This window comes from Harmonia axyridis, chromosome 1 (assembly GCF_914767665.1).
Source record: "Harmonia axyridis chromosome 1, icHarAxyr1.1, whole genome shotgun sequence".
NCBI lineage: Eukaryota > Metazoa > Arthropoda > Insecta > Coleoptera > Coccinellidae > Harmonia > Harmonia axyridis.
The window spans coordinates 76,256,898-76,282,964 of record NC_059501.1 but is presented as its reverse complement, the minus strand read 5'-3'; the positions used below and the strand labels follow the sequence as shown (position 1 = coordinate 76,282,964).

The 26,067-nt window shown below is 37.0% G+C and overlaps 1 protein-coding gene across 3 annotated transcripts in view; it reads right to left on the bottom strand.

Annotated features, from left to right (window-relative positions):
- Positions 1-1,125: 1,125 nt before the first annotated feature.
- Positions 1,126-26,067, bottom strand: part of LOC123678213 — a 452,860-nt gene continuing 427,918 nt past the window's right edge. For 2 of the 3 annotated variants that reach the window (XM_045615121.1, XM_045615114.1), the window contains exons 3-6: positions 23,562-23,697; positions 18,107-18,240; positions 3,105-3,339; positions 1,126-1,877 (exon numbers count right to left, since the gene is read on the bottom strand). In XM_045615121.1, the coding sequence (XP_045471077.1) occupies positions 1,813-1,877; positions 3,105-3,339; positions 18,107-18,240; positions 23,562-23,697 (570 nt within the window). In that variant the 3' untranslated portion in view covers positions 1,126-1,812. The remainder of the gene's footprint in view (positions 1,878-3,104; positions 3,340-18,106; positions 18,241-23,561; positions 23,698-26,067) is intronic. The other variant, XM_045615129.1, reaches the window with a different exon arrangement.

Genomic DNA, 26,067 nt, shown 5'->3' with positions numbered 1-26,067 from the left:
ACAACAATTGTTTTGCAAACATCGCGTACAGGCTTCGAAGCCTCTGCGATTAATGTTTATGATAATATAAACTACATTATTATTATATTATTATTATTAAACAATGTGACTTCTTCGGGTAAACTGCGCATTTTGATAATGATTCATTCAATAATACTTCAGTAATTCTAGCAATTTTGAAACTGAAATAAATACCATGTAAAATATTCTGTCAAATATTTACTGTATTATTGAAAAAAAAGAATATTCTTTGGAAATTAAGAGAAAACAACAAAAACAATACAAAAAAGAATTGACGAAACATATATGTTCTTGACACCACGCCACCACGGTTCTCATTTGTTTCGAACAAATTAAGCTGGTCTCACACTAATCAAACTGAATAGGGATACCGGCTAAGTCACGAATGATTGACGCGTATTGGTTGTAGTTACGAGGCAACGTCTAATCTATAGACCTTAGCCAATGGCGATATGGATATCAGATGACGCGTTACCTACACTTTTAAGGTACTACATAACCTGTGCAAATTATAGACCTTGGGTTCAGTTGCTCTCAAAGCCCTCAAAGTTCGAGGCTCAAAAAAATAATGGCTTAATTCCTCAACAAATTTTTACTAGCCTTTGTGAACAGAGGGTTTCTAGTTACGTCACCTTTGAACGAATTGAAGAACTAACAACTGCTGACTGCGAAGAGTTCTTGTTTTATGGAAAATCAATAATCAAACACTGTAAACTGAAAATATAGAAAGTTGCATATCTGTATTGATTTATGTTGCCAGTTCTGAATTCAATCCTGTTTCCTCTACTTTAAACAGACAGTTACCTACAGTTATACATAGATGTCTCTGCCTGGTTTCATTGATTCTTGGGATTTGGCTGAATTCAACTATTGGGTGATAGATGGCGCAACCAAATGATCCTCGGCATCTGCAATATATTTCAGTAACTAATGGACACAGGTTATAGATAGCGATGTCATATTATGATTCTTAATTTTTTCTGAACACATGTCGATGTTCCAGTGTATCTATTGTGATTTTGAAACATGCGTTTGATTGTGAGATGGAATTAAAATTGAAGAATTAATGAAGAACTGAATCGTAATACGACATTTTGTGTAAAATTTTCTTTATTTATTCTCGTTACATGTTTCATACATTTATTTCATTTGTTGTGGGAGGAAGGCAGTTTTTACAATGCTCGAAATGAAATTAATTTTGTGTCGATTCAATGGGATTCAGATATTCACCACAAAATTTATATTACACAAATCGGGAACATTTATTATTATATTTATCTATTTTCCTAAACATTTTTCCAAATACAAAAATTATTCCAATAACCAATCGTTCCTAATATATCTTTCAACAAGAAACATACTCATAGGAGTCACGTTATATTCTCAGACCCTTGTAACTCTAAACGATTCTCCAAAAACTGATTCATCCTAATTTTCAGTCATAACAAACCAACTTACAGAGTATATCTCTAATAGGTCAATTGTGCTTGTTCACTATCATTCGATAATGAACAAACAGTAAAAAATTTATTTCTGAAATGGAATTGTCCATGTATAAAACATCTTTTCCCTGTAGAAGTTACAATCATACTTATATCGTAATTTTTTTTTATGACATCAATATTTTTAGAGTTCTATGGAATGTAACGAATGGCAATGATTTCCATATCCTACAATATTCACATCACTGTCTTGACATCTCTTCATTCTATTTACATTTGTTTGATACTTATTAGTCCTTGATAGTCCGATTGTCACATCCAGTTTTCTTCAATTTCAACACTAACACAGTTATCTAATTAACACAGCCGTCATCAGGAAGAAAAGCATACACTTGTAGAAAACTCTTAGATCACCTGAAAAAAAAAATAAGTTAGTTCATATCAACGATACGAATAATTTCATCATAGGCTTTCAATAATCTATGCTAATATTATGTTTGTATTTTTGCTTATATGTTTGTTGTGAATATACTCAATAACTACTGAATCAATTTCAAAAATTCTTTTACCTGTCGAGTTCAATGTTCTACAAAAGTGATTGTTTTGAGTAGATCTGGAAAAAGTTTGTGACATATCTATCTTTCATAGATACCAAGATACCTTACAATATGGCATTTTGTACCAAAGTAATATAAGAACATTATAAGCTGATTTTCGAGCATCATCATAAGGCAAGGGTTAGATTCTTTTCTTATGAAATTTACATCATCGTAAAGGTAATTTCGTGAAGATGAACTTTGTCTCCAAAAGTTTTTTATTTGGACGCATACTTTGAGAGATCATGTGAAATCAAGACATTACTATTACCATTGTCTATTACTATGAATGAAGTGCGCGTGGAGTGACTGCTGGTAGGGGTATAAATATCAAGCTACGTTCTCCGATTTTCATTTGTTACTTATGTAGATATGGACGGGGATCGTTAGGGATATTGAAATCGTGCGATATCTAACAACTGTCGATAAAATAGTTTTTCTTAAAATAACAATCAATAAGACCCATGGACAAACATTTTCACTAGTCAGCATCGACTTAAGAAACGAATGTTCGTCTGGATGATCTGGAAAATTTTCATTAGTGTCTGTAAAAGTTGTCATTTCCTCTGATTCCTATTTTAGGCATCTGCCTAAGTAAATTATAAACACTGATGAAACTGAGCCTTAATTCATAAGCCATCGGAACTCAATTGATTCTGTGATTGACTGGATTGACTGTTCCTTCTAAAACTGACTCGACATTTGGATTCTCAAAATTTTTTCATACAGCTGAAATCTGTGCCAAAACTTTTGAGACATTCATTTATTGAGGTTGAAATATCAAAGTCTTTTTGAGAATTCGTTGTATGTTGTGCATCCAGCAGATGATTGCGCGAGAGCAGACATAATGTACTGCGGAATGATCAATTTTTGGGAGCGAAGGACAAGAAAATTTAGTGCTACAAGCAATGGCAGAGATTTTTTAATTTGTTATATTACACATTAGTTGGCAATGGATGATTTACCTCATTCTCCAGCTTCATTATCGAATAAATAATCAATTCTTTGGAATTGGTAAAAGTAATAAAGTTGTAAAAGTAGTTACCAATAGTTTGGCTGGATCCCATGAGCAGTACGGAGGCTGGCTGAGGAACATCCGGTTTAACAGCGATTTCCAAACTGTTGGCACGAAATAACTTGAATAGATTCGCCTCGCAACGTAGCCGAATGGCGCCCCAGCTTCCACCAACTCCTGTCAGCTCCAGCCTGCTGAAAGACTTCTCTAGTTTGGCCTCCTTCTTTGTCCAGTAGGACGTCGATCCAGGCACCTGAAAATCGATCTTTCCTTCAATGAAGGTGAATATATTCGATGTGGGTTCAGACGAACACAATCTTTTATGTGTGCATGTGCCGATTCAAAATAATGATTATTATGTGCCGCATTCAAGTGGACATTCTATAAGAGAGTATAATTCTTTCGGTAGGTGCTTCATACTAGTGCAGACAATATAAGCAAATGTATAAAGCAGTGATAATAAGAGTTATTCATGTGACCAAAACCATCAATTTAGCATAAGTGCTACTTGGCGAAGACCCATTTCACCAAGAAAGTTATAAGGTCTTGAAAAAGGGCAAGCCCTTTTTTGGCCGGCAATAAGAAAACTGGTGAAAATTTGGGCTGTTTTTAATGATCTGCTCAGTTATCTGCATACTTTTTTAATATTCTAAATATAATTGAAAAGAGGTGCAGTTCGATTTGAGAAAAGTTTGCAGACATCTGAGCAGACCATAGAAGCGATAAATATTAATGACACTTTTTCAGATGATAATATGCAGTAATTTCGAAATTCTTAAGAGAGATTTAAACCACGTGGCTTTCTCGTGATCTGCCAAAGTTCAACTACTATTCTCTCTTCAGCGTTCCCCCCCCCCCACTTTTCAAGGCGAGGGAAGCAAACTTAAATGGTTCTCTTTTTCACCGTCCTTTTCTACCACATGCAAGAATTTAAAATGCGCTTTTACTTTTTCAATTTATAATAAATTTTAGTAGAATCGCATTTCAGCCTTCGACAAGACTTCATATATAATATTTTTATGTGAAAATTCAAGAAAAATAAATGTTTGTTTAAATTATTTCCGAATAAAATTCATAGAATTTTTTTTTCATTCCAAAAAAATAATAAATAAGGAGGAACTCTTTGAAATGAATAAAAGTGAAAACCTCATCTGAATCGGATGGACTCTAGCGTAAAATAAAGTGTACTAATTTTTGAACTGATCTCTGCAACTGTATACTCTTAAGATAATTCAGACTTTGTTTCTGTTTGTTCACGTGTTCCCCATTTCATTTTGTCAAAATGAATATTTCCAAATATATTAATTGTTTCAATGATTTGGGCTATCTTTAATTAATATTATCAGTAGGTATTGAGTAGTGTTGAGAAATCTTATCCCTTTTACTATATATTCTTTTGAAAACTATTCATTTAAGACACAACATATCTTAACAAAAATGAGCTACTACTCACTAGGGTATCATACAGGCAAAAAAAACATCGCCTGCCATTTTTATAAATGGACTTATTGAGATTTTTGAAAGTCAATTTTCAAAAATTGTAGTGTCTTCTGGGAAGACGATAAAATATTGGTGTACAACTTTGTAATGAATGTGAATGATAATTCGCAATGAGTACAGGCTCATTGAAAGGATATTCAACAAATTCCCGGTTCTATCCCAGTAAAGTGAACGCAAACGAAGTCGTTGTCACCCCTCACATTTTATTAAGCATTAAATCCGTCATCCTGGCTTAAGATAAACACCCCAGGGTAGTTGGCACTGTTGATATCCCACGATACAACAAGTAGGTTCCAATTTCACACGATTAGTACAGGATGTCAAAGGCAATAAAAATGTAGTCGTAAAAACTCTAGAGAGGTTTAAACATAAACAGAACATAAAAATCTGTTCTACTCGGAGAGGGACCATCAACGCGGTGGTCCGCGTCCAACAAAATGGTTTCCAATTTAGGCGGTACCAACGGAACAACCCCATGTCAATAGTACATAACATGGGGTGGAACCAATAATCTAGGTACATAAGGACAATCACTCTGATTGGACGAAAGGAAAAAGAAGATAGACGCTTAGAAAAATTTGGTAGAAGGAGGGTGACGATTATTCAACTATAAAAACAATACTTTTCAATTCAGTAGACAGTTCAAGTTCGATTCTTAGTTGAATAAAGTTCAAGTCGGTTTGCGGGAACGGTTGTCAGGAAAGTTACAGATAGGGAATTTGTTGAAAGATTTATTTGAACAAGTGATTGTGATATCCAGGGTAAGGACATTTAATTTAATTTTATAAATATTGGTTGATGATTTGTCTCCTCATAAAAAAAAAATTTACCAAAATAGTCCAAGATTGTCGAAGGTTATAAATTTTTTTCTTATTTTGTGTCATAGGCTAGTGATGTGCAAAATTTATTGATTGTATTTTTTTTTCATGAATTATTTCAATATTATTAAACTTTGTTATCTAATAATACTTGGTCTCATTCAGTGAAACACCTCCTAGAAAAGATCAAATATAAGACTTATCCTAGTGCATAAGCCGGACGCACGAAAGGTTCTTTCGTAAAAGAGAAATTGAGTTAATTTCAACATAACTATACTGGCTGGAACTATTAGAAAGCCGCTCTTCTAATAAGTTCCTATTTAAACATTAACATCCAAGAACAGGCCAGTTTATTACAATGGTGACAGCGGTGCGATCTATTTTGATCTTTTTCTGAAAAAAAAAAAAAAAAAACTCTGAGGACTCACGTTTGGTATTTTTTTTGAGTTAATTAATAATACAGATTTATTTTCAGGAAATTTGATTCCTAAGTGATTGATAGTTCTGTTGATTTTTTTTTTCTTTGCAATATTTCAGTGAATAATATATGATTATTTTCAGGAAAGATTGATTTGTTGATTCGAGGTTTCGTTAAAGTGAATAAATAACTATTTATTTTCAGGATACTTGTATTTATTTTTTTGAGGACGAATTCCCGTTGAATTTTTTACGACAGTTTTTTTTTTCTTGGAAAAAATGACACAACCAGCTACTATCAACCCCGTTCAGATTCCCTTCAAATATCCTCTAGGAATGATATCGTCAACGTTGGAAAATTTCACAGGGAAGGACGTTATCAGATATTTCGAGAAATTGGAATTGAGGGCTAAATTGGAACAATGGACCGAGGAAGAAACAAATATTTTGTTGAAATTGAAATTGGCAGGGGAGGCATATAATTTTTTCAAGTCGGACGTTTCGTTTGATTCATTGGACTATAAGCAGTTGAGGAATCGGTTTATTAAAAAATTCACCACATCTCATTTACCAGGAGAATGTCAATGGAACCTCAGCCAATGTTTTCAAAGACATGAAGAGGACGTATCGTCATTTTGCTCCAGATTACGGACCATAGGAGCACAACTACTTAAAGAAGATTTAGACGGTGCGGAAATCGGAGAGGAGGCAGGAATAAGAAAGAAGAACAGGGATTCAATCTTGAATCAGTTTAAGGCGGGCCTCAGAAAAGACGTAATGAGAGACACGGGAATTTTACTTCTAAGGGAGGAAAATCTGACACTCGAAAAAGCAGAGGAACTAGTCAGATTACAGGAGACGACTAATAGGATGATACAAGGGAGGTCAACAAACACAAAAATATCTGTCGTTGACACTAAAAAGGTGTGCCAACTATGTGAGAAGGAGGGACATTTGGCGAAGGAGTGCAGAAAAGGATGGAGGAATCAAGAGAGCTCAAGCCAAAATACCGGGAAAACTTGCTATTCCTGTGGCAGATCCGGGCACTTCGCAAAAGAATGTCGTAATAACGACAGAATAGGACGAAGGAATGCGGGAACATGTTTTTTCTGCAATCAAACAGGACATTGGGCTAGGGAATGTCCCAAAAATAACGCAGCAAGAGGCCCTGGAAAAGAACAAAATTTTAGAACTCCAAATAGGGAAGAAGGATATCAATGGCAGTCCAGAAGGGAAGAAGGAAATCGATGGAATCACAGGAGGGACGAAGGAATAACCTCGGAAAATAATAGAGGGACAGGCGCAAATCCAAGACAATCGAGACCATCATCTTTCTTAAGAAGAGAAAATTTAAACTCCAGAGGCCAAACTCCTTCTGCACGGACGGCGGCCCAAAATATGTAACAAGGCAGACCAATTCAGAAGAAACATTGGGGGGCACAAACAAGGGAAAATTGGGGAAACAGCAAGTTATGGTAATTCCGGAGATAAACTCCGGGGAACTACAGGATATAGCACATATAGTAAAACTTAATATAAATGGAAGGACGAGTTTTTGTCTGGTAGATACGGGAGCGGCGGTGACGCTCATCCAAAAAGGTCTAATACCGATCGATAGGCGAAATGAAGATGAAGTTAATTTTCATCTGACCAGCGTATCGGGCCATAGTTTACGTACCTGGGGTACGACTGAAATTTCAATAAGACCGGAAGGTGAAAAGTTGGGCACAAATTGGACCTCTATCATATGCGATGATAGCACATTAGGGAATGTGCAAGTTATTTTGGGTAGGGATTTTCTCAGCGCGAATCAAGCGCTCATTAGCTACGAAGGAAAACCCATCATGATGATGTGGGGTAGGACTTTCGAACTTTTAACTAAAGGAGAATGTGAGGATCAAATTAGTGGAGAAAGAAGGGATATGGCTGTGATTCAGGGGATCGAAGAGGATTATTATAACAATAAAACAGGTTATAAGGGAATTTCTTTGAATAACAGAGAGGAATATTCGCCGGCGGGCGTAAAACGTATTAAGGAAAATTCGCCGGCGGGCGTAAAACGTATTAAGGAAAATTCGCCGGCGGGCGTAAAACGTATTAAGGAAAATTCGCCGGCGGGCGTAAAACGTATAACGGAAAATGTGCCGGCGGGCATAAGACGCGTTGAGGAAAATACGCCATCAAGCGTACGAAATGTTAGGGAAATAGGAATACAGGTGGAGAGTACCGAAATAAATGGGAACTCGACTATAAGGATATCAAAAAATGGATCCAAGGAGGCAGTAGGAAATGAGGAAAGTGTTCGACTTTTCAAAAACAATGACTCAACAAAATATGAAGTGACCGAAGGAAAAAATAGCAAGGAGGACCGAAGGAGTTTTGAGGAAACGGAAAAGGAGCCGGTCACATATGAAAACAGGGAAGAACGTTGGGAAACGGACATTATTTTAGTCGCAGGGGTCACAATCCCAGCTCGTTCAGAGGCTCTGGTAGAAGCTAAATTGAGAAAGGATATAGAGGGAACGAACATAGTCTGCGAACCAATAGAATTAGGTATTGGTCAAGCGTATGTCGCCAATTGTTTAATGATTAAACGAGATAAATTATGGATTCGCGTAGTAAACGTATCAAAAAAGGAGGTTAGATTACAGAAAAAGCAAAAATTAGCAAAAGCCATGACTTGCATAATAGAAGAGGAAAACAGGTCACATTTGATTGGGAAAATCAGTCTCGAAGAAAAAGATGATTGGGCAGCCAGTGGATTTAATTTGGAGCATTTAGATGGGAATACTCAATTCAAATTGAAAAAGTTAATTAAAGAATATGCTGATTTGTTTATTAAAGATGACGAAGCATTAACCAGTACAACAATGGTTAAGCATAGCATAACATTAGAACCAGGAACACAACCAATTTGTAAAGCCCCGTACCGAATTCCTTATCATCAGAGGGAAATTTTACAGAAAGAAATTGATAGGTTATTAAAGGCAGGCGTTATTCGTCCATCATTTAGCCCGTGGTCGGCGCCTGTGGTTCTCGTTACAAAGAAACTATCTACGGGAGAAGACAAAGTGAGGATGTGTATTGATTATCGGGGACTCAATAATGTCACTAAAACGGAATATTATCCCCTTCCCAACATATCAGATTTGATTCAAGGATATAGCTCCGGAAATGAAGTACTATTTTCAGTAATCGATGTAGCAGAGGCCTACCATCAAATTGATATGGAAGAAAAAGATATACCTCTGACAGGATTCAGTACCTTCCAAGGACATTACGAGTACACTAAAATGCCATTCGGATTGAAAAACGCACCGTCAACGTTCCAACGGTTCATGAATATCACGATGACTGGACTTACCGGGGAATTATGCATGGTATACTTGGACGATATCATAATATTTAATTCAGAAGGAAATGAGGACCACATAGGAAGATTACGACAAGTTTTTGATCGATTAAGGTCCGTTAACGTAAAACTTAAACCGAAAAAATGTAACTTCATGCTGAAAAAGGTTAAATATCTAGGACATATGATAACGCAACAAGGGGTACTTCCAGACCCAGAAAAAATTGAAATTATCCAAAGTTTTCCTATACCAAAAAATGTGAAAGGAGTTCGATCATTTCTAGGATTAGTAAACTGGTATAGGAGGTTTATTCCAAACGCCGCAGAACTGATAGCCCCATTGTCAAATTTGACGAAGAAGGAAGTGAAATTTGAAATCACGCCAGAAGTATTAAACTCGATTGCTCAACTGAAAAATGTTCTTACATCAGACATGGTACTTATATACCCGGATTTTAGTCAACCCTTTGTGGTCGCGACCGACGCCTCTGGATTGGGAATCGGGGCGGTACTTAGTCAAGTAAGGGATGGATACGAACGACCGATAGCATACGCCAGCCGTAATTTCAATAATGCAGAATTAAATTATTCAACCACAGAGAAAGAACTATTGGGAGTAGTTTATGGAATACAAGCATTCAGATGTTATCTTTACGGAAAGAAATTCACTGTTATATCAGATCATCGACCACTCAAATGGTTGTTAAGTTTGAAGGACCCAGGATCAAGATTAGCTAGATGGGCAATGACATTGGCAGACTATGATTTTACCGTGATCCATCGAAAAGGGAGACTACATGGAAACGCCGACGCATTGAGTAGGATGTATAACAAAGAGGATCATTTCATCGATGTCAATTTCGATGAATTTCAAGAATATAAACGCAAACATCAAATGCCGGAAATGCAAAAATTACAACTGAAGAAGGGGAGCCTATTTTCAGCACCCGAATCGTGGGCCTTGGCCCATTGTGTATCACGAGACGTCACTATGGGAAGCGGAATAGCCTCACAATTTAGAAAAATTTACGGTTCAGTAGACAAATTACGCCAACAAAACAAACATGTAGGAGAGGTAGCCGAACTAAATTTGCCGGAAAGAAATATTTATTACTTGATTACTACAATTTCGGAACATGATAAACCCTCGTATAGAAGCATATGGAATGTCCTGAAGAATTTAAGAACATGTTGCGAAAGAAATGGGGATAAGTCGCTGGCCATAACAAAAATCGGATGTGTCTCAGATGAGTTCGACTGGAGAAGAATTTTGGAGATGATAAAGTTCATATTCCATAATTCTAATATCGAAATTATAGTTTACGAAACAGGGTCGACACCGATATCAGCAATAAAACTTCAAGAAGGAGAGGCAGTTCGTATGGAACCTGAGTGGGACAGACAGGCCTTGAAAGAGGCACAACATAATGACCCTTACTGTCAATCGATTTTCGAAAGGTTAGGCACTCAAATAGATTCCGAAGATACGGCCTATTACTTATCCAATGATGGTATTTTATATCACTTCGATAAAGAGCAGGATAAGTTAGTGGTACCACAAGTTTACGTGATGAAGGTGCTGAATGACTTTCATGATTCTCCAATGGCAGGGCATCCAGGACAACAGAAAACTCTATCCAGTCTTAAACGAAGATTCTTTTGGCCAAACATGCGATCTGACGTTATAAAGTACTGTGTAAGCTGTGATGCGTGTAACAAGAGAAAAACCTCACCTCACCTGAAAAAGGCACCACTTCAAAGATTTACAGCTACCACAGAACCCTGGGAACTTACATCTATGGATATCGTAGGACCCTTAGTTCATACAATGAAGGGCAATCGATATCTCCTCACTTTTCAGGATTACTTCACAAAATATGTGGAAGCGATACCAATTCATGATCAGAAGGCCGATACAATCGCACGAGCATTTGTGGAAAATATAATCGTTAGACACGGAACACCAAAAAGGCTGCTTACAGATAGGGGGGCTAATTTTACCTCAACATTATTTAAAGAAGTCTGTAGGATTCTTGGTATTGAAAAAATACAAACGTCAAGCTATGCCCCAACCTCGAATGGACAGATCGAAAGGATGCACCGAGTACTGAAAGATATGTTATCTCAGTACGTCAGTAATGATCAACGAGATTGGGACGAGTGGATACCATTCGTGTTGATGGCATATCGAGGTAGCATTCACGTTGCAACCGGATATAGCCCATACTTCTTATTACACGGAAGGGAACAAAGTCTCCCAATTGATAGTTTTATCGGATCTGGAAGAGTCAGATACGACTATGATGATAACTATGTATCGGAATTAGTAGAACGACTTAGAAGGGTGTATGCAGAAGTACACCAAAGTACGGAAAAAGACAAGACTGATCGAATCGAAAGATTCAATAAGAATACGGCCGAAACATATTTCCAAATAGGAGACAAAGTATACTTGAAAGACATGAGTACAAAACAGGGCTTATCGAAAAAACTATTGAAACGCTGGGACGGACCATACAAGATTATAGGAATAATCGGCCCAGTCACATATAAAATAAGGAAATGCGGTGGTAAAAAGGAACAAATAGTCCATATAAACAGACTGAAAAAATACGTCCCAAGGGAAACAGATAGTAGACAAAGTGGGAAGATGCCCATAGAAGAGCTCAACGAGTACACAGAAGCAGATGTACTAGATACAGATGATGTACAGGAGAATGTATTGAAAATCCCGCCTTTAATAATCCCCGCAGAGCATAGTACGTCGAGATGGCGGACACCTGAGAGCTCAATTGACAGTGATATGGAAGATGATGAATCGGTAGAGAGTGAGGAGGTTGACGAGGAAGAAGAAGTAGAAATTCCTGCAAGACGCTCAACTAGATTGAGGCGCCCACCGGTTCGATATGGATTCGATTAACCAGTGGGGGGTTTAAAAAAAGGACAAACCTTTAGGGACGAGTCCATCTTTTCTTCGTAGATTCTATAAGGGTTCACTTACAATATTATGACCGAGTTTCTGTTCATTAATATAAGGGACCTTCTTTTTATTTTTCTCTGACTTAAGTAACACGCCTAAGCGTTGTTCGTTGAGATCCTCTTATGTATTCTAAGTAGGATTGACCTTTTTCTCTATGCTTAAACTTTCATTATATTGATTGTAAGTGAATACCCAACTTTTCTGTTACCAAAGTCCACCTAGCCCCACGAATCCATTTCGAGTAACTATTCTGAGTAACTCATAGCAAGCATCCAGGTGGGTCAAATAAACTCTTACCCTAATGTCGATTTCAGAAGACGCATTCAATTGTACGTCGGGTAAACCCTACCTGATACTATTCTGCTCCTCAAGCATACATGCTCACACTCCTGAATCAATAGCATTTTAGTTTCAACCCCATCCCTGATTCTATATTAATTTATTTCGTCCATTCTTTTATGTTTCTTCCACCTAATTGAGCATACGCGTCATCAGACACGATATGTATTTTAATTTTTTTTCAGATTATTGTTCAATTGAACAAATATATATGTATATGTTATGGTATTATGGTTTGCCTAAACCACCTTAAAAAAAAAAAAAAAAAACATTGTATAACTAATTAGTATTATCAATATGTATTTCACCTCATTCTTGTAGTTTATGTAGAGTTAACCTCATCATATGTTATGTAGGACATTATTTAGGTTTTTTTTTTGTTGTCAACTATTTTCCTGTATAAGGGTGAATTGCAGGGTTCCACAGGACGAGACGGTTTCCGGGAGGATCATCCTACCCAGAAAAAAAAAAAAAATTGCGAAAACCTACTAGACGACAAGTACCATGAAGAAACCACAAGCCTTAGTTTACGGGATAACCTTCTTCCTTATGACGTGTGCAAGCGTCCAAGCCCTAATAGCGTATGACTGTGCGAATAAAAATTCCGAGATAACGGCGGTATCTATTCGTGATGTCGCGGAATGTCCGACGTTAGACACAACATATAAAAGTGAGCCGGTTGACATTAAAGTGCTACAGAAGGACGAAATAAGATTGAAACATGTATGGAATTGTTGTGTCGAATTAACCCGGATTATAACTCACTGCGGAATGCACAGCCATAGTTCGATTGTTTCCGGAGGTGTATCGAACTTTATACACCGGTTAGGTGCGGAAGAATGTCGGGCGGTCCATCGGTATCAGACACTGCATCTCTACCATCAGGTGATTGCTGGAATAAATATGAATGGTACTACTTCAGCTTCAATTACGATCGGAGGAACAGTAAACAACGATGGAACCTGCAAGGGGACAACCTACCAAGAAAATGGTCAGACATGGCAGGATGTGGTCGTAGTAGCCTCTATAAAAATACGAGTAGCGGACTATGAAGCAAGGGTAAAAATAGACGAAAATGAGATAAGTCTATTAGGAGGTGTAGTATGTCCCTACTTAAAAGGCTATTGCTTTGACACAACATTGGGAGAGGTCACATGGGAAAACGAAGCACTCTCTCACTGCGGAGAATCCCTGAGTTTGCTATTCCAAGGTCAGGCGGAGATAATTTCAAATCAATTTACGACCGAACGGATCCTAGTTATAGAAGATGGTACAAAGGTCTTCGCAGTAACGCTGATGAAGAGAGTCACACTGTGCCAAATAGAAATATGGCAAACCGAACATCCAAGAATCTTAGTGATGGAGGAAAAACAACGAAATGATATACATCTCAAAATGAATATTCTTCCTCACAATGCTGATTTGATGGCTTACGTCAACAGTAAGTTTTTATATGTAGAACAGGCCTACGCAAGGAAACTGGACCAACTATATACAGATACCGTCCATAGAAGATGTCTCTTACAACGAGAAATACTTCGAAACCGACTACTGATGGCTCCACTGGTACCCAATACTTTGAGCCAACTTGTGAAGGAAAGAGGAGGATATGTAGGAAGAGTACTAGGAGAGGTCCTGTACATAATGAGATGTGTACCCCGTAATGTGATGATAAGACGAACGGAAAAATGCTATAATGAATTACCCATTATAGTAAACAACCAGTCAAAATTTATGGCCCCAGTTACGAGGATTATTCAGAATTACGCGGAGGAAGTGGATTGTAATGGCCTAATGCCCCCATTATATAAAATAGATGACTACTGGATGGGATTCAGCCCGTACCCAACTACAAAAAAGACACCAGAAATATTGTCACCCGACTCAAACTCTAAGTTGAAATTTTCACCCATACGACCTATTGGAGCACTTGGGATTTATACTCAAGAAGAGATCAGTAATGCCCAAAGAATCTTAACGTTCGGAACCGAAAGGAAAGCGGTAGAAAACATCATAACCAGACGAGTAGCCGGCCTAGATACATCGAACCAAGGATTTTCGACATTAAGTATGTTTAACCCTGAAGAGATGAAAGAATTAGCCCATAACACCATACGTCAAGTGTGGGGATGGTTCACTGATATAGGGATATTTATGAGTGGACTTATGGGATTCTATGCGATCTTCAGAATGATAGCTTACAGCCTTGGAGTCATACTAAACGGACTCCACCTATACGAAAACTTTGGTTGCGGAGTAATGATACTGGCTAGCTTATGGAACACCCTCACCATGTGGGTTACCAACCGTCAATTGACAAAACTAGAAACGTTAAGAAGAAATCAAGAACAGGCCATGCGAGGAGACGAATTAACCACGACAATATACCCAACATTAAGTGCGACCGCGCCTCATTGGACTGAAGTATCGAATCAATGCGCAACTACAGAGCATGCACCCGAAGTATGCAGTGCATGAGGAACTGTTCGCGAAACCCCAAAACTTTTTCGAAACGATCATTAAGTGCGCGGTGTCCGAATAAACTATCATCCCCCCCCCCCCAAATAAAGGTTATCCCCCAAGGCGAGGGTTAGGCTCAAGACTTCTTGAGGTATGGATATGCTGATGAACCAGGATGTTGTCCGCGAGAGAAGTGATTCCAAAAATCATGTCAATTGAACGGCCTCCATATAAAACAAAGTGGAAGTGCGATGGAAGTAATGAAAAACAAAAAAAAAAAAAAAAAAATTTCTTCCTCTGTCATACTCAAAAGCCATTTCATCGTTTTATTTTAGGTTAGATTAAAATAGTAGTTTAAAGGTTCATTTATTACCTATTCAATTTGTTGTTTTGAAACGATAAATTTGTTAAGTTGAGGAGTTACATGAACTAAGATGAATTTGGACTATTAATGGTAGTAAAGGAAAAGTTATGGCAACCGATGCCAAAACTTTTTCAAAGAGGAGAGTAATGTAATGAATGTGAATGATAATTCGCAATGAGTACAGGCTCATTGAAAGGATATTCAACAAATTCCCGGTTCTATCCCAGTAAAGTGAACGCAAACGAAGTCGTTGTCACCCCTCACATTTTATTAAGCATTAAATCCGTCATCCTGGCTTAAGATAAACACCCCAGGGTAGTTGGCACTGTTGATATCCCACGATACAACAAGTAGGTTCCAATTTCACACGATTAGTACAGGATGTCAAAGGCAATAAAAATGTAGTCGTAAAAACTCTAGAGAGGTTTAAACATAAACAGAACATAAAAATCTGTTCTACTCGGAGAGGGACCATCAAAGCGGTGGTCTGCGTCCAACAAAATGGTTTCCAATTTAGGCGGTACCAACGGAACAACCCCATGTCAATAGTACATAACATGGGGTGGAACCAATAATCTAGGTACATAAGGACAATCACTCTGATTGGACGAAAGGAAAAAGAAGATAGACGCTTAGAAAAATTTGGTAGAAGGAGGGTGACGATTATTCAACTATAAAAACAATACTTTTCAATTCAGTAGACAGTTCAAGTTCGATTCTTAGTTGAATAAAGTTCAAGTCGGTTTGCGGGAACGGTTGTCAGGAAAGTTACAGATAGGGAATTTGTTGAAAGATTTATTTGAACAAGTGATTGTGATATCCAGGGTAAGGACATTTAATTTAATTTTATAAATATTGGTTGATGATTTGTCTCCTCATAAAAAAAAAATTTACCAAAATAGTCCAAGATTGTCGAAGGTTATAAATTTTTTTCTTATTTTGTGTCATAGGCTAGTGATGTGCAAAATTTATTGATTGTATTTTTTTTTCATGAATTATTTCAATATTATTAAACTTTGTTATCTAATAATACTTGGTCTCATTCAGTGAAACACCTCCTAGAAAAGATCAAATATAAGACTTATCCTAGTGCATAAGCCGGACGCACGAAAGGTTCTTTCGTAAAAGAGAAATTGAGTTAATTTCAACATAACTATACTGGCTGGAACTATTAGAAAGCCGCTCTTCTAATAAGTTCCTATTTAAACATTAACATCCAAGAACAGGCCAGTTTATTACAACTTTGCTTCCGCCGTTTTGCAAAAGATGGATGTATCGGTAAGTGGTACTCGATATAAATAGATCGTAGATATCATAAAATAAGCTTAGGTATTTGTAAACATAACTCCATCGAAATGTTAGTCAATTTGTGTGCGCATCATAAAGTTATTCTCGCTTAAACATGTCAGCTTGCGAGCTAAACTCTCGACATATGCAGGAGGTTTGAATTTTCTGCCTTAATATAAAAAAATCTGCGGCTGAGGCTCATCGAATGCTCTCATATACCTATGATGAGGCAACTAGTAGTGAAAGAACGTGCCGAGAGTGGTTTCAATGCTTCGAGAATGGTGATTTTGACGTCGCATTTTATGACGGTGGAAGAGAGAAGGTTTTCGAAGATGCAGAATTGGAGGCATCACTTGAACAAGACTAGTGTCAGACGAAACAAGAATTGGCATTATCGTTGGAAGTAGCGCAACAAGCCTGAAAGTCATAGGAACAATTCAGAAAAAAGGAAATTGATTTCCGTACGAGTTGGATCCGGGAAATGATGAACGGCGTTTGTTTGCTTGTTAACAGCTGCTTGCAAGGAAAGATGAAAGGAATTTTTGCATCGCATTGTGACTACGCAAAAAATTATGGGGATATCCCGGCCATGCTTCCACGTCGACGGCGAAACCGAAAATTCACGATTCCAAGGTCATGCTCAGTATTTGGTGGTATCAGATCGGCGTAGTGAGTTGTTCAAACTGACTGAAACAATCACAGGCGATTGTTCTCGAACGGAATCAATGCGTTTGAGCCAAGCATTGAAAGACAAACGGCCGCAATACAACGAGAGACATAATAAAGTTAATTTATAACATGATAATGCATGACCTCAGGTTGCGAAAGAGCCGTATTCTCCAGACGTTGCTTCCTCGGACTATAACTTGGTTCGGCCAAACTCACACGGCCTGGCTGACCAGCATTGGATCGATTCGTGGATCGCTTCTAAAGTTTCAGTTTTTTCAACGCGGAATTCGTACGCTGCCTGAAAGATGGGAGAAAGTAGTGGCCAGCGATTGTCAATACTTTGAATCACATATGCAGAACCAGTTTTTCATTTCACAAGAAAGCCTTAGATTTCGAGAAAAAAGGTGGAAACAAAGTTGTATTCCTATCCAGTTAAATAACTACTTCAACTTTTTATATAGGTGCAAGCTACTGAAATCATGATTAGTCCTCTGGTTATCTGAGTCTGAGAATAAATAGTACCCTTACTGAGAATGACACTACCAAACACCCTAACGGTCAATTAACGTTATCTTCGTAGTTGGAAAGAACCGACCTATTGATGAATCTCAAATCCAACGTGATTGAAAAAAATTTTGTCTCTCTTTTTTTTCCACTCTGAAGCGACAGCTCCAATCACTCCCTACTCATTACGCCACTGCACCCTACTCAGACAGAGCTTCCACACTAGGTCAGCAATTCCGAAAACTCATCCCCATTACCGGAAGAATCAAACCCTCTGACCTGATCTCCCCAAATTGAATGCAGTATTGAATCAGGCCACCAAACGACCTGTACCGAACTTACCCTCTGGTCGTTGACGTACCACGTGAGGTTGAGGGCAGGAAACGAGGCGGGAGCTGAGCATTCGGAAACAAGCGGCCCTCCCTGCTCCAGACTGGACTTGTCCACCGTGATTACTGGCACGCCATCGGGCACAACTGCAACAGAAAGCAAACACGGGGAGTTAATAGCTGGTTATTTCCTGCTGCACGATCGGGGCCTCTCTCGCTCTCTGTCCTGTAGGTAATTGAGTGATACAAGATTATAGCCGCGGGAGGGGCTTACATCGATTCTTTCCGAGGTGCTTGATTTTCTGTGTTCCGTCGTTGGGTAAGGGGCTTAAGGGTTTTTAGGAGTGGGTGATTTTGGTTTATTGTTGTCGGTGGAGGATTTGTGGATTAGTTCGAGGATGGAAGGCCTAGACATGTTGTACGATGGTGTATTGGCTCTTCCTTTATTATTGAATATCTCAAGAGATGAGGAAAATCTTATGAAAGGCCTATAGGAGGTGCCAAACTTGAGGTGCTTATTATACCAGCAATTTCTAACATTCTACAGGGTCTTACTACATTGTTACAACTTCGTACTGGCCTTTGAAATCTTGTTCACTTCTTTTCACTCATACTGAAAACCATTTATCGAATAAAATTCGGAATTGACAATCTCAAATGAAGTACTCGTATATCACCAATTCTCATTCAAATTCCGTGAACTCAAGGCCACTACGATATAACAATCGCTTTTATAAAGCCACTCTATAATATTTCTTACTTTCCATTGATGTTGAGGTTGAAGGAAAAGTCTATAAAATTATGGGATTACTTTTCATTGATGCAGATTCAGGTTTCTCCTAAATCGGTGTGCAGATGCTGAGAATATTATATACGATTATATTCAAGTTTGCAATTGAGTGTTCTTTTCAATGGAGTTGGGGGCAATGCTGTACGATAGATTGGTACGTTTGTAGCTCTATTTTTATGATATCAAGGAGCTTGGGTTCTTCTACTTCATGAATACCTGAATTGTTTCAGCTGTTAGTAACATTCTTCAGGGTCTTAATACATTACTGCAACATCACAGTGGTTCTTTACTTCTTTCATATTTAATGGATTCCGTCCTTACTTGATGAAAATTGATTATGAATGAAATAACACAGAGCATTATCCTCAAATATATTGATGATTACGCCAACACTGTGGCTTCATCAGGGACCGTATTCTCGACAAGTGATCTTTCAAAACGTATATGTACTTTCAGTGCTCTGAACACTGAATGTACGTATACGTTTTGAAAGATCACTTGTCGAGAATAAGGTCCCAGGCTATACTATTGACTGAATACCAAAAATGTAGCCTAATGAAGCCGCAACGTTGGCGAAAAAATTGTCTTAGACATTGAATCATTTGTGGAAATTATTCTGTTTCATTTCATCTGTTTACTCCTCTTCACTAACATTGGAAAGTATTTCATTGAAAAAAAAACGGAATTGACAATCGTGGATGATATATTATAGATTCATATTCAAAATTTGAGAACTTTCTGTATCCAAACCTGTAATAATAAGATCAAACATATTTCAAAGGTCTCTACGACATAACCATAATCTTTGTAAAGTCACTCATTATTTCTCATTCTTCATTCATGCCGCTCCCACTTTTCAATTGGTGAGGAGAAGTCTCTAGACCATCTCATTTTGAAAATCAGTCAAAATTGCAAAAAAAAAATTTTTTTTTGGAAAAACGGTTTTTCCTCAATAACTTTCCATGCCTTGTATCGATAGTTTTTCTGATAACATATTTGGATAACCCGTGAACAATACTATCATTGTGATGGGTCACTTGTTAATATTGCTCAAATGTGCGAAAATTTGACGTTTACGGTAAACAGTTATAATAAATCTACATTCGTTTCTTATTTTTGTTCAGAAAATGATGATGATATGTAGATATTGTGAATGCAAGCTTTGAAATGGGCTACGATCATGATTAATCAGTTGATAGGAAACATGGATTGTTGCTTTCACGTTAGAATCAAAATATGTATATATCCAAAAAACAACAAGTTGATGTCCATATTCAGTACACAATTATATTGAGTTATGGATCAGGCACAAGAAGACTTACTTACTAAACTTTGATGCATTTGGTATTCATGAAATGCAATATATATGTTTCATGTTTCATTGTACTTATTTTTGAATGATGCATCTTCATTGAAATACCCCAGAGTTTATTTTCGTAAATGAAGGTTGCCTACAGGCTGTAGCAGTTTCAGTGAAAACATAATAGCTCATTCAAATTATCCAATTCTGAGAGGTGAAAACTCTGGGGTTTGGTTTGACTATTTGTCGAAAAAAATGTTTTCATACCAGGTTCTGTTTTAAAATTCTGATGGACTTTTTAGTTGGATAAATATTAAATTGTTCTACCATGAAATCATTTGAATTCGATCTTGCGTTTTTTTAGGCTCTCCAAAACCTCGAAGAAAAAGCTGTTTAAAAGATGATTCGAAAAAGTTTTCATAATTTCATAGCAATCTATGTATACCTCACTATAATAGCTAGGTACTCTCAATATGAGTTTTATTTATTGGTTTCGTCTTTATTTCACCTCATATTTTCGGAAATGTTCTGAAGTTTCTTCAGAACTGGTCCACTCAGTTATCAATTAAATAAAAGGATTCACACAATAGCATATGTAGGAAAATGTTTCCTTTGTTTCTATCTAAATCATACATAATACATCTGATACTCATTTCAAGCATCATCTTCATCGTCATTCGTTTGGTTCTGCACAGTCTCTTGATGTCCAGCCTCCCACAAAGTCAGATTATCAGTCAACAACTTCATAACGAGTGTGGTTTTAGCAAGATTCTCCTCATTCAGATTTTCAATGTCCAAAATAGCCTCATCAAATGCTTGCTTTGCCACAATGCAAGCACTTCGTGACGAATTCAAGATGTCGTAGTACAACACAGAAAGATTCAAGGCTAAGTTGAGTCGAACTGGATTTGTTGTAGCCAATTGTATTCTTGAAATGTCGGAAGCCTCTTGGTAGATTTTGAGAGAGATGTTTGCGTATTCAGCCTTTTTGGATTCAGACGAGATCTCAGCCAGGTAACGATAGTGATCAGCTCTCATCATCAGATAACATACTTTGGTCTCAGCATCCATGACTTTAGGAAAGACGCCTTTATCTAACAAACCTATCATTTCCATACATATTGATTTTATTTCTTGTGCTATGTTATTGCGCATCTCTTCTACAATACGCAACTTCCTCTCTTCTAAATCCGCGGAATCGATATAGATCTGATTGATCGTTTTGAACTGCTTTCGCTTTTCTTTTATGAGATTTTTGTAGGCATATGACACCAAAGCTATTTCTTCATCGTTCAACTCTCTGCCCATGTTTATCAATATTTTGATGTACTTTACCATATCATCGAACCTTCCTGCAGAGTCACAAAGCCGTGCTTGGTTTACACATGTGTTTTTATCTTGAGAAATAGTTGACATATCTTGAATTGAAACAATGTCGATCATCGAGTTCTTCTTCATGCGAAGATTAGATAGAGTGACACACATATCGCATGTTTCGCATGAAAATTATCAAAAAAATCGAAAAATGTAGAGTGTGAGGAAAGTATTCACATAATATGGAGAAATAGAACCTTTCGGACGATCAAACGTCAAATTTGTCAATTTGAAATTGACGGATGGCAGAATCCTTTCAATCAATTTCTCTGTGTTTGCTTTTCATAAGAAGGAAAGAGTTAGGCTAGCTCATAGAACAATGTTATTATTTTTTACCATTATGTAATCTAAAATTTGATTATTCGAAATATGTTCTTATTTTAGTATTTTGGGAGGATATCTTCTCAATAACATCTGTTCAAGGGGACGTCCAAAGCAAAAATAAAATGTGATCTCAGATTTGATTTCAAGGTCAAGTGAATTTTTTGAATGGAGAATATACATTTTTTTGCAGAATGTTTATCTCCGTGAAAAACTAGGGATATATGAAGTGTTTTGTGTTAAAAATGGTTATAACGAAAATCTCCTACACACAAACTACTGAGCATATTCAAAGAAGTGCGAACCTACTCATGAAAAAACGAATACAACAAATACATATTGAAACGATTCGAACAAAAATGAAATTATTAGCAATTTTTACTTGATTAAATGTTCAAAATATTTCCCAAAATTAGCAATGCACAGTTTTATCTTCTGTTCAAAGCTTTAGATGAAAAGCAAAGCATCAATGAAAAGAAATAAAAGGGATACATAAATAAATAAAAATGATAATTGAGAGAAATACTCTATCATGACTGATTTGAGAACTAGGGGTTCACGAATCTTCCGTCAGAAATATATTTTCATTCTCGAACATATCATAGTCTCTCTCTTCTTTCCCTCATATGAATATCTCCCAGTTATTCGAACCAGAAACAATAAAATAACCAAAGTTCTTTGTCCAACGATATTTCCATTTCTCATAAAAGGTTGAATTCAAAGAAAAAAGGATTCAATTTGTCACGAAATATAAGCTGAAAAAGTTTAATCTAATTTGCTTTCCGACTGCCAGAAACAAAACAGAATATAATCAGTGCCAACACTCTGGGTTTTTATACGTTTCAAAGAATAACATATTGGCTAGATGAAACTAAGCCGTAAGTTCGCAAGCCGACTGCTTGCTTTGACCCTGTTTTTACTCGGAAGCACTTCAGATAATTCATCGTTTCATTTACGAGAGTCGAGATGAGTGAGTATACATCACAAAAGTTTGATTTAGGCTCTAGGCAGGTAAAGTTATGGTGGGTGGAATGCACATTGCAAATTATTCAGCGGAGCATATGTCCTATCAAGTGAGTGAAGTTTCAATTATGATAGTCTAGCTAGACTCTAACTAAAAGAACGGAGGCAAGGTTATGGTTAGTAGGAATGATCAAAAACTTTCTGATTACATTGAATGAACACAAGGAATGATGAGATTCGGATAAAAAAATATAAGTTCTACGAATATAATAATATTAATAAAAATAATTCGACTTTATTCAACGAATGAAGGTACATACATTTGCCCTGAAGAGGCGATTGATTGGCTGAAGCTATTTTTAACCTTCTCAGTTCACAAAATAGAAATAAAACAGAAATAATATAGAAAGTAATCTCCTCTACAATTTCAACAATATTGATGTGATTATCAGTAGAAAAGAAACAATTAGTAAGTACTATATCAGAAAACACAAAAATGTAGCAATGCGACAACAATGTTGCTAGCTTTGCTGATTCAGCAGTTCATTTTTAATTACTTTTCTAAATTCACTGCATTGTGTGTAAAAAAAATATGTATTGAGAACAGTTGACTTAGGAATTTGAAAAAAGTCTATACAAATAACAAGAAAAAAATTAACAAAGATAGGAGCAAGCTTTCCCGTTTCATAATATTTGTATTACCGATTATTGAATTCTTACCTGCTATTGTCATTGGTGCCACCATCATTTCTGTGTGGAAAGAAGGAGCATCTGCCGAAACTTCACATTGAAACATTCCTGCCATTGGTTGGCCTATTGATAACAGTGTTACTCTGTGGTCATCAGATACAGATACCTGGAAAATGATAAGAAGAGCTTGCTTTATTCGTTCTATGATAGGTGATTCAATAGGTGATGATCTCAGGTTCGACAACATAGAGGATAACCTGTGGCCATTAAAATAATTGAGAAAAGGACTCTCTTAGTAACTTTTTAGCGATCTTTTATTCATGGCTTTTTGTGCTATTGCATATCACAGAGCATGTTATGGGTATACATGAGAAGTTGTGGGTTGTGGTCCTTATACTGTGACTAAAATAGTTCACGGCCAAGGACAATTTAGGGAAATAAAAGAACAGGATAAAAACACTCATTCAATTTATTTCCAACCCACTAAAAATGTGTGAAGAAGATGATAATTTGTCTAATCGATTCTTAGGGTCGCTGGTCACTTGGTTCGTTGCAGGTACTTCTTCGTCGGTCTCGGGAACAGATGTGATAATCTTTACTCTTCTCGTTGTCGGTACAAGTGTTGAACATATGTTGTAGTTGTAGTTTCTAGTAGACTGGTCTGAACTCAATTGAATTGCTCGCCTTGAAATGCCGAGATTTATGGGCATTCAGGCTGTTTTCCATTCGACCGTTAGCAAAGCCTTTCTATGGATCCCTTAGGGGGGCGGCTTTGATAATACTAAGTTTGTACACCGAATTTTTCAGTTCTCGGACTATTTTCGAAGGAATCGATAGATTCCCTACAATGTAATTCATTAGGATATACGTGTTGTCAAATGGATCACGATCCTACGATGATGATACGATCCTCCTGGAATTCGGCAAGGTCATTCAAGTTATCTCCGAGATTTTTTCTTAAAAATGGATATCCATTAAGTGTTTCCGTTTTGACATTTGAGAAAACGCGTCTATTTTAAGAGAAATGGAAGGATGTTTTTCCATTCTAATGAGGAAGGTATGCTATTAACGATGGAAAATGATATAAGCCAAATGGTCACCTCTACACGGTTACATCATCATACCATTTTCATGAAATTTTCCATGAAATTTGAGGCTGGAGATCCTTGATAACTTGACGAACTCCATCTTTGAATCGATTGTGAAGTATTGCCATAGACCTTATCTCTCAGGTGGTCCCAAAGAAAAAAGTCTGAAGGAGTTAAATAATAACATCCTGGTGGCCAATGGTGATCACCTTTTCAAGAAATAACAAGGCTAAACTTTTTTCAAAATTGAAATTGTTTTCGTTGCTTTTGTGTACCCATCAATCTGTAGCGTAATTCATTCACCGTAACAGATGCACCAGACTCATTTTCGAAAAAGTGAGGTCCAATCAGACTCCCATTCTAAAAACCGAAACAAAAAGTGATACGATGAGAATGGAGAAGCTTTTCAACAATTAGTCTTGGATTTCCCGAGACCCAAATGAGAACATTCTGCCTATCAACTCAACCCATGAGGTAAAAATGAGTCTCGTCACCGAAGATGATTTTTCAATGAAAATCTGTCCGATTTGATGTACCTAATCAGCGAAGAAATGACGTTGCTTGTGTTTGATCAGCTTGAGTTCTGCATTGTAGATTCTGATAATTTCAAAACTACTTATTCGATGGAGAGATAGTCGGCATTCAAATATAGAATTAAAATATCAGGTTATTCTTTATCTTCTCTTTTAAAGAGATAGCTTTGAAATTATCAGGAAAACAAACCCCTCTTCGGAGTATTCTTGTTGATGAAGTTATCCGTGGCAATAGAGATCCAATCCTGTCGTGAAAATTTAAAACTTTCAAGATCTTCCGTTCGAGAGTTATCGTGTTTAAGGCCAGACAAACGGACATAATTGAATTTGTTATAGCTCTCTTTTCGGGAAACGAGACCTTAGCAGGAGTAGATCGTAAAAGATAAAATGTGTTCGGCTAACGACTGAAAATAAATTCAGTCCTCGATAACAATTCACTATTTCAAGTTTATTATATTCGGAATCGTTCAAGCAAACATTTCTCCGAATTTTCTGCTTGAACAATTCCACACTCAAGCCCAATAGTTAGATATACCTAAAAATATCGAAAAATGCAAGTCAGGGTTCCATCAGATTTCAGAATAAAGGCTCCCTCTAAATTCGATACCGTTCGTCTGCAATAAGACATTTTTCGAATGTAGAAACTAGAAAGAAATTTGCAGGGTGGCTTCGGACGTTGACTGCTGCAGTTGAGTTCGTTAATGGACAGAATCCTAATAGATGTTTCATGAATATGGTCATTCGATATTTTGTTTTTCTACTGATTCCACAATTGCACATTCGATAAAGATGACCATTTGTATGTGTAGATTAGATTAGATTTAATTAAGGAGGTTACGTTGCACTGCGACCTAATGGTCTATTGTGCCCATCATCAGAGCTATTATTTCCGTAATGTGACCTTCAGCTCGCCTT